Source organism: Macrobrachium nipponense, chromosome 12, assembly GCF_015104395.2.
Source record: "Macrobrachium nipponense isolate FS-2020 chromosome 12, ASM1510439v2, whole genome shotgun sequence".
NCBI classification, from domain to species: Eukaryota; Metazoa; Arthropoda; class Malacostraca; order Decapoda; family Palaemonidae; genus Macrobrachium; species Macrobrachium nipponense.
Genome location: NC_087205.1, coordinates 86,045,831 through 86,056,042, shown reverse-complemented (window position 1 = coordinate 86,056,042; position 10,212 = coordinate 86,045,831). Strand labels below are relative to the sequence as shown.

The 10,212-nt window shown below is 37.5% G+C and overlaps 1 protein-coding gene across 1 annotated transcript in view; it reads right to left on the bottom strand.

Annotated features, from left to right (window-relative positions):
• Nucleotides 1–910: 910 nt before the first annotated feature.
• Nucleotides 911–10,212, bottom strand: part of LOC135224637 (PAN2-PAN3 deadenylation complex catalytic subunit PAN2-like) — a 93,190-nt gene continuing 83,888 nt past the window's right edge. The window contains exons 22-24 of the mRNA XM_064263846.1: nt 8,961–9,182; nt 6,434–6,543; nt 911–1,514 (exon numbers count right to left, since the gene is read on the bottom strand). Coding sequence (XP_064119916.1) covers nt 1,336–1,514; nt 6,434–6,543; nt 8,961–9,182 — 511 coding nt within the window. The 3' untranslated portion in view covers nt 911–1,335. The remainder of the gene's footprint in view (nt 1,515–6,433; nt 6,544–8,960; nt 9,183–10,212) is intronic.

Below are 10,212 nucleotides of genomic sequence, written 5' to 3'. Positions count from 1 at the left end.
CCTTTACCTAATCTCATATATATGTTATTTGCAAGTTTATGTAATCCACTTGTAATAGACACCATTGACCAATGTGTATGACAGTTCAATAATATTTATCGGTCATTGCTGAGGAAAGATCAAAGAGACATGCTATGTACAATAAATGTTTGAAAGTTCAGGCAAAAGTTCTCCACACCTAAACAAGATACATACTGTTCCCTGCTGCTACACCAGTCAAGTGGCACAAGAATTTATGAGGCACATGTTTCAGAGAACTTGGGACTTTAAAAATAACTAGCTCATAGTTCTCAAAGTCATTGAGACTTCTGTGCAATGGCTGCTCTTGTTTAAGTCCTTATGGTACTGACATTCTAGCTACTTGAGGCCTCACCATTTCATTATGCATTAGTCATTCTAAAGCTGTGAGTGGCCTGGAGTGCAGTGTTGTTCCAACTGAATTATGTAGGTTTTGATAGAGAAGTATGAAGGGCATCTATGTTACCCTTTCAATTACAAAGACCTCTATGGTCCCTGCCAGGTTTGTAAAGGAAACAGTAAAATATCCCTGTTTGGTATGACTGTCATGTTCTTAAAAGCTAGATTTAGCATAAGCTCGCTGGATCAACAATTGAAAGATCACAAACCAGAGCTAGAAGACCAATCACAGAATTTTCTTTATATTGTATATTTGGGAGCCACTCTTCAGTGAGTAACATGCCAGTAGTACACCAGCCATGAGAAAGCCTAAATGGGAAGAATACCTTGTCATTGAATTCGTGTGATGCCAAGAGAATGGGAATGTACAGCAGTCTGTAGATGTAAATGCAGGCGCAAATACATTAGTCAGGGACTTTACTGTAATTTCCCACAGCTCATTAAGAAGCTTGAAATGACATTAATAAAACAGGGAAATGAATGAAAGAAAGCATAAAAATACATTTTATTTTAATTATAAAAACAGAATGTACAAAGGTGTTTCAAAACCACAAATGTTTTGACTTCTGAGTAATTTGCACTTTATGTACAGATTAAAATTTGATACAGTATTGATGTATTTACATTAAAATTAGTAATAGTTCCTTTAAGTACAAAAGGAAAAACTCATTAAAACCAAATATAATTTGTACCATGAACAACTTTTAAGTATCAAACTGCCTTTTTGTCAATAACTGATGGTAGTCAATCATCCTCAGCCACCTTATTATTAAAATAATCTCTATACGTACACATCAACCTATCATTAATATTGGATATGGCGATCATCTACGCAAAAATGATACACCATCTTCAAACATTCACCAATACTTAACCACCCCTAAGCTTCCTCTATTACTTAAAACATTATTTAAACTTTTATTCATCTTCTTCTTCTCCAGGTACTTTCCACTGTGCCTTTTTCCCAGCTTCGTAGAGATTTTGTAGCTCCATGACAAGATCACCACTGGCTTTTAATTCACAATATTTCTGATACAGTGCAAGTGCTGTCCTAGCATCTTCAATGCTGTCATGTGTAACACTTTGGATTTTTATTTCTGGTGAAGGGAAAAATTTATCTGTTAGTATTGCAGGAAAATACTTGAATAATGTAGGAATACTTTTTAAATTCTTTAACATGCCATCATCTTTCCCTTAATTGAAAGCCTCATACACCTTACTAATTTAGTGTGATACTACATATATAAAAAATTTCATTTGTAAGAAAATTTTAGCAAATTTAAATTTGGGAACATGTTCCAAACTTCTTGATTTTGTCTGAAGCATAGTTAATTAAATAGGCAAGATCTGTCCATACCTAGGATTTCCTCAATCTACCTGCCAACTCCCTCCACTATTGCCTCATCTGTACCCTATAGGTATGGCCAAAATAATTACTTGGTAGGTATGTAAATATGCATTAAGCTACCTAAAAACCATTTTAATATAGCTGAAATATAAATATTATAAACGACAGAAAAACTTGTTTACATTTGGTAAACATGAGGGAATGGGAAGAAATTGAGCCCCTAATTAGTGAGTGTTAAGCTAGCTCTCTCTCTCTCTTATTCTCTAAATTTTTATATTCATTTATATAATGTCCATTTCAAGAACAAACCAATTGCTATTGCCAGCATAGAACTTGGAGATTTATTTATCTGGTGGATAACTAGCATCTGTTAATTTAACTATCATTTCCTGGTCTATACTATGTTGTATTCATGTTATATGCAAGATTAATCAGCAAGCAACTAGTTGTGAAACCATCCAAAGCTACTTAAGTATGAACCTGTACCTCCCTCTAATGCAGTCATCAAAAGACATGTTGGGAGATGGAGAATTCAGGGAAAACTCCCACAATGAGGCCTGTCATCCAACAATCACAAGGGATCCTCTTTGGTTTCCTAGCTCTTGGAGCAAGGTAGAAGTGAAGATAATTTAGAATTGATCAGAGCTGTTTTAGCTCTCCCCAAAGTAAAAGCTGAGAGAGTCACCTTTGCAGATTGTGCTTACTCAAAAATGACAGGAAAAGGAGAACCACCTAAACCAAGCTGGTTGACAGGAAAGTAATAAGGTGGTTATCTGCTGTTTGGGTATGAGACCCAGCTTTTAAATGATCAAGATTCCAGGTTTTGACAAAATATGGAGGATGATCAGAGGAAACAAGTCAACTAGGTAATGCAGCATACGTATGTCACTAGACTACTACTGGAAGCTCTCAATGAGCACCTATGGGGTCATTTTCCAGTCTTTAGCATAGAGCTTGAACTTCTTACAAATTCCACTGCAAACAGTGGTGATACTTCCAAGAGCCTGCACACCAGTTACTACAGTGGCAGTTCATGGTACCACAGCATATCATCAGAACCAGTACTAGCCAATAAGCCTCACCATTGTACGACCTTATAACATGAAAAGAGTTCTGACCTATAGTCAACAGACTTGCACACCTCTGTGTTATTAATGCCAGAGCTAAAAAGTACAGATGAATGGGTACATACACTTATGTGAGAGACACTGGTGAAAACTGTGTGTATTGTTTCAGTACTATGAATGCACCAAATTGTTACAGTGCAAAAGTTGAAGAGGGTTGGAAAACCACTATTTTGAGTGGTTGTCTACCTATCATTTTATTTCTTTTGTTTTTTGGTGATTGGCACAGTTTTTGTTTGGTGACTGGCACCAGCAATGGTTGTTCAAGTCCACATTTCTAAGGAGAGCTCAAGGTTATCGATTTTTAAGCTTTCTTTGTGTTAGCTATGGCAGTGAAGTATTCTGTCTATGCTCCTGTTGCTTCTTCCACTGCTGTCGAATGCCGAGACCCCAACACTCCACTGAAGTTGAAGCATCAGGAACATTGGCACAATCCTTCATTGCCATAGCTAATACAAAGAAAGGTTAAAAAACAATAACTTTGAGCTCTCCTTAGAAATGTGGACTTGAACAACCATTGCTGGTGCCAGTCACCAAACAAAAACGGTGTCAATCACCAAAAAACAAAAGAAATAAAATGATCGGTAGACAACCACTCAAAATAGTGGTTTTCCAACCCTCTTCAACTTTTGCACTGTAACAATTTGGTGCATTCATAGTACCCAAACCATACACACAGTTTTCACCAGTGCCTCTCACATAAGTGTATGTACCCATTCATCTGTACTTTTTAGCTCTGGCATTAATAACACAGAGGTGTGCAAGTCTGTTGACTATAGCTCAGAACTCTTTTCATGGTACAAGGTCATACATGGGTGAGGTTTATAGACTGGTACTGGTTGTTCTGATATGTTATGGTACCATGAACTGCCACTGAAGTAACTGGTGTAGGCTCTTGGAAGTATCACCACTGTTTGCAGTGGAATTTGTAAGAAGTTCAAGCTCCATGCTAAAGACTGGAAAATGACTGCATAGGTGCTCATGAGAGCTTCCAGTAGTAGTCTAGTGGCATACGTATGCTGCATTACCTAGTTGACTTGTTTGCTCTGATCATCCTCCATATTTTGTCAAAACCTGGAATCTTGATCATTTAAAAGCTGGGTCTCATAGCCAAACAGCAGATAACCACCTTATTACTTTCCTGTCAACCAGCTTGGTTTAGGTGGTTCTCCTTTTCCTGTCATTTTTGAGTAAGCACAATCTGCAAAGGTGACTCTCTCAGCTTTTGCTTTGGGGAGAGCTAAAACAGCTCTGATCAATTCTAAATTATCTTCACTTCTACCTTGCTCCAAGAGCTAGGAAACCAAAGAGGATCCCTTGTGATTGTTGGATGACAGGCCTCATTGTGGGAGTTTTCCCTGAATTCTCCATCTCCCAAAATGTCTTTTGACAGCTGCATTAAAGGGAGGTGGAAATAACATTACCAGTAGACAACCACTCACAATTGCGGGTTTACTAACCCGTTTACCAACCCTCTTCAACTTTTGCACTGTAACAATTTTTGTTGTTGTACTCCTTCAAATTTGTAGTGTGTGACAGGCCAATACTGAACCTACTGCTGCAAAAATATTTGGATGCGCTAGCATACAAACTAGTAAGTGAACTAGACATTTCTCTTGAATGTCTTACAAAAGAGACCCAGAGCACACACGCACAGTTTGCACATAGTACACCACTAAACTCTCACTGAACAAGATTGCAGTGTGACACAGCTCCACAAGCTATGGGAAAAGTGTAGGCTAAGTATGGCTACTTGCAGAGCAAGAAAAGCAAAACTGTACTGTAAATGAGGAACTGAGTCTGTGACAAATAATAGTGGACCTGGGTGCAGCACAACCACATACCAAAAACATACTAGCCAAGCACTCTTAAGCAGCTCACTTGTGATGTTTTATCCAAAAGATAAAACAACAAATACAAACTATCCAAGCACTCATAAGCATTATAAAAGGAGTCTGTTGCATACAAACCCACTGTCTATATATGTACACAGTCCAAAGACCACATACACACAGAACAAGAGTGTAATACTAACTCAACCACATATGACCAGAGAAGCACAGGTGAAGAGCCACACACTCGCCATATGCTGGGAGAGTAGGTTAAGCAGTCATTCTGTCTGTGAAGAAATGAGAAGGTTCAGTCAGAATGCTTGCACAATATGCTTAGAATACCACACACTGGGCTAGCAGGTTAACATGTGCACACCTTTCATAAACATGCTCAGTATGATGAAATCTATGCACCCACACACATCATGCGCTAGGTAACAACAGCTTATCATGTATGGGTCACAATTCTGTTCCTGTACCTGTTCCTGGGATTGTGTTATTCAATCAGTACCACAGGTACTGGGTGAAACACAAAAGCCAAAGAATTCATGTACTCTGTATTGAATTCAGGGGTATAGTCAACCAATCAGACTAGCAAAAGGTTACAGGTGAACGGGCATACACACTGCCATGCATACACAACCTTGAGGCCAGTGGCAACTACAAGAGGAAGAAGCAGCATGGTCATAACTGACCTGTTTCTCTCTTGTGCTGGCTTGTACCGAGAGGAGACCTGTCACAACCAAACCCCTGGCTGATCAGGACTTGGCCCAGCCAAGCAAGATTAGTGCTTCAGGTGTGTTCCTTGCACAACAAGGAACTGTATGAATGGAAGCACTACCATAAGAGGGTCAACCTCCTTAGTAGTGGAAGCAGCAGCAACAGCACTGGTAAAATCCCTTTTAGCCAAAGTTATGAGATCAAGGAATGCACAAAAAGAGGGACTCTTATGGAAATTAATGAAGTCCACATCTTCCAAAGGTACCAAACCTCTTATCCAAAGAGTGCGTAACAGGCCATTCCCACTCTCTGCTAACTCCCTCCCCTTGACCAAGGAGACTAGGGACATGAAGAAGCTGGGGGAAAAAACTGGAAGGGTTTAGCAAGAGTCACTAGGGGAGTAATCCCTCCTGAGGAGAATGGCAAAAGTTTCCTATCCCTCTCTCTCCTGCCACATTTCTCCCACTTACAGAATGACCAACCACTGTACCCCAACCCAAGGGGATAGGTGTAAAATACCTGGGTGGAACATCACCCAAAGGAATATGAAGCATCCACACAAATGCTACGACCCGTCACAATGCCTTTATACTTATGCTTTTAATCACTAACACAAATACTGGAGCACAACAGACAGCCTAGCTGAAAGCGAACACCATTGTCCGCACTATGTAATTGCAGACAAAAAAAGTGATTGTTCATGGCGTATGAGTGGGGGATATTACCCCAATTGCCAACAGTTAACTACATTATGTTTAACAAGTGTCCCTAGCTCATACTGAAGGGATAGTCCACCATACAAGGCAATGGCCTGTATTTCTGCATGAACAATTCAAACAAATACATTAAATAATGCTAGGAACCTAATTATAAGCTAAAAATGAAGAAGAAAGCTCCCCTTCTGCATATAAATTTGCCAAAATTATTCCAATTGCACTGCACTAAATTACTACAAACATAAAAGATGAAAATAATAAAAGACATAAACTTACTAAGAAAATGCCATGCAAGAAACTTGAGTGACACCATCCGGTTGTGTGACATGTGGAACAGGAGAACAGTGTCTATTAGCTGATTTGCTGGCACAGTCATGTTGATAACTCTGAAAATATTCCCAATAATATGTTAAAATAGCCAAGTGATTGGATGAGAGTATAAAATTAGTGCACTTGATCCATCAAGCTCATTACTTATGAAATTGACATTTTCTATACTGGTTTCAAATTACAACTTAATTACAGTTTATGGTCAACCTGTTGGGGGATATTAAATATAGGGTGACTCAAGAGTACCCCATAGCGTCCCATTAGCCACCAGTACCACTGCTTTCACTATTCTCTTTTTATCTTCCTACCTAATATGTCTATTACCGAGTTTAAATTTTCACCCCTCATTTATGAGCAAATTCTTTAGGCCAACCCTATGAGAATTTAGAAGGGACTCCTTTCTACTGTAAACTGTATGTCTGTATGTATATTTACACTTCTTATGAAACCTTCCTTATTTGTTCAGGTTGTTGTGATTATCACAACAGATCATACACTACATGGTCCTGGCCCCTGAGCAGCAAAGTCAAGTCATATTTCTATATTTGTAGTATCCTTATTGAGGCAAATGCATATACCATAAATATGCCCGACTTTCATTCATCAAGCAAAAACAGCATTATTCAAGCCATAATGAAATATGTGTTCCCCTCCCTTGGTCAACACTACTTGGGACTTCAGATCTTTGTATTCCCTGGACACTTTTGACATTTATAACAGCTACCTGTAATGACTGAGACCACGCAATCCAATTTGACATTTACAGATAACTGTAATGATGGAGCATGTAACCAAGGGTAGGGTGGGGATAACAATGTTCTCTGGTAACACTGCTTGAACAAGGTTAATTAAGCTGTAGAATTCTGTCTTCAACTACTGTATCTTGGGATACCAATTCCATTAGGACCTCTTTCATAAATCCTGTTCCTTGGTAGAAAAAGTAAACATGCCATATAAATTATAAAGTTCCAAGACAAGAAAACATGAGCATTATCAGTCACTGACCTTTCGTTTTTTATTTTTTATTTTATACTGCTTAGATGAAGTGAATTATCAACAATGCTGTTAAAAAGCAATAAGTCTATGAATGTGACTTAATGCTGTGAATTATACTGAAATAATAATATGACTCTTTCTATCAGTTTGTCACCGAGGCCTCACGTCATTCAGCACTGGAGGGAAAGGTCAGAGTAAAACGGTTCTAAAGGCGTGACAACTTACAATTGCACAATAAAACTATTGTTAGGAGAGGGTGGAGAGTAAGATGGAAGAAAGAATATGAATGAGATACAGTAAAGGGAATGAAAAGGGCTGAAGTGACGCTACAAAAATAAACCTAAGTAAATGCCCACAGTGCACTGAATTTGGTGCACCGATGGCACTAGTCCCCATAAGGGATTCATCACTGTTGTAATGTTTACCAAGGTAACTGTTACCACAAATGTATCCTTATTTGAAAATTGGGCAAAACTGTATTAGTTCAGCAGATGTACCCCAGTGCTTTACTGGCAACCTGTTGCCAAGTTGCTTTATTCCAGCAAATAAGAATAGTTAGTAAACAACTTATATATATTATCATAATGGCAGCACCTCACTTTCCTTTATTTACCATTTTTTCAATATATTCCAATCATGTGCTCAATGACTAGTTCTCAAAATGCCTTAAACCAATTCCTTACAGAGGAAGCTCTTCCTGTTTGCTATCCTTCACAGTTCTTGCTCATAAGATCAATGCTCACTGGTCAGTCTTTTGTCAGCACTGTCCAGTTCATAGTCATTTTCTTCATTTAATGTATTTAAAAATTTTCTTCATTTAGTATTTTCATATTTTCTTCATTTAGTATATTTTCATATTTTCTTCATTTAGTATATTTTCATACATATTTTCTTCTTTAGTATATCATCATAAATATTTTCTTCATTCAGCATATGATCATAATTTCTTGATTCTACCACCCCTCTCCTCAGTACCATGATTTACACCTTTAACTCTCTGTATTTCCTAACACTATACTCCTTGACATCTTTATATGTAGTTAAAATGCGTATGTGCATGCCATGCTTGATATAAAAGTTCATTCCTTTTTATGTCTATGTAAAAGTTCATTCCTTTTTATGTCTATGTATATTCTTATTACAATGTTAAAACGAGGTAGTTTAACTAGGTCAACTTCTTCAAAATTCTAAATGTCCTATCTGGTGAGATGCAAGTGCTTCCAGTACATTACCTGAATCTTTATTTCATAGGAGTGTGTAATAACAGGTCATATAATATTGAGTACCTATGACCATAACATATAAAGGTTCAGCTCCTACTACACACATTCTCTTTCCACCATTTTCAGCTCTATTACTAAAGTGCAGCAATGACTACCAAGGATAACCAGAAAGCATCAAACTGTTTACAAGAAATCACTCCTGTATAAACCAAAGTGCAGTCAGAATAATGATTAATAAAGGAGATGGCACTTACCGGAAATCATTTTTCAATCCATGTCCAACAAATTTCACACCTTTGTCAACTAAGTACCGCAGCTTTATGTACGTTGATTTGAGCGTTGTGAGGTGTTTCTGTGAAAAATTGGCATCCAGATCCCCAGGTTTAATGCCAGAAAACTGAGTAAGGTAATCAACAACCTGCTCCTGGGTTGATATATAGTCATCTAAGAATGGTGTGCCTTCTAATGGTCCTTGTCTGTAATACACAGTCACAAATTATAGCAAGAGTGAGGGTCAAAGATTTCATTAAAATCATCTATTTGGTAAATAAGTCTAATAAAACAGCCATTGGGGGCACTGCATAATCATCTACAGAATTATTAATACTGCTATATTAAAAAATAGAGAAATTTAATTGTTCATATATGAAACAAACCCTCGGTCTTAACATTACGATAAATCTTCTAGCGCCAGCTGGAAACCGGTAAGGTTAAAAAATTGTGTACGCAAAGGACTATTAGCAACTGTGCTTGGTCACGAGTCATGTGGAGCAACCCACATACCCCCTCTTTAACCCGTGACCATGTTAGTTATTTTCTTACTGCCTTTAAGAGGACGTGCTTTGCTTCCGTCCTTTTAAAGCCGGTTTAGTTTGCCCCCTGCTTTGCTTTGAATCTGTTTGTGTGGAATTTCCGGGGGATTTTATGAATATGGAGCCTTATCATGCTTTGATGAGATTTCTCTGGATCTCACAAGAAGCAGATAAATGCCCAGGTATCTTCACTTTTCTTAATGTCGGAGTACATATTGCCTCATCAAACATGTAGTAGGTGCAAAGAAAAGCTATGTCATACTTTTGACAGCTAGCCAAAATTTAACTGATTTCTGTAATGACACCTGGAATTTAAAATATTTGGTATTTTTTTTTTTTACCATCTAATCTCTGGGGTTGTATGAACAACTCTTATTATCAGATACATAATTTAACCCAGAAGTATAATAACAACAGGGAAACTAATGATCTGTTTAATATTTTAATGCAAAGTACTTTTAGTAATAATTATAATTAAGTCCACAATGTAATCTCTTCTCATACACCTTTTCTTTTTCAGATTCAGATTTAAGGATAAAGGGACTGAGAATAACTACAAAATGGTCATGATAATCTCCTCCATGCAAACCTAAAAAAATAGTTTTCAGCATGTACTATTTTGACAAATTATTAATACTGAACAGGTACAGTAATTCAATTGTTTATAATCAGTATACTGTTTATAAAAATGTCT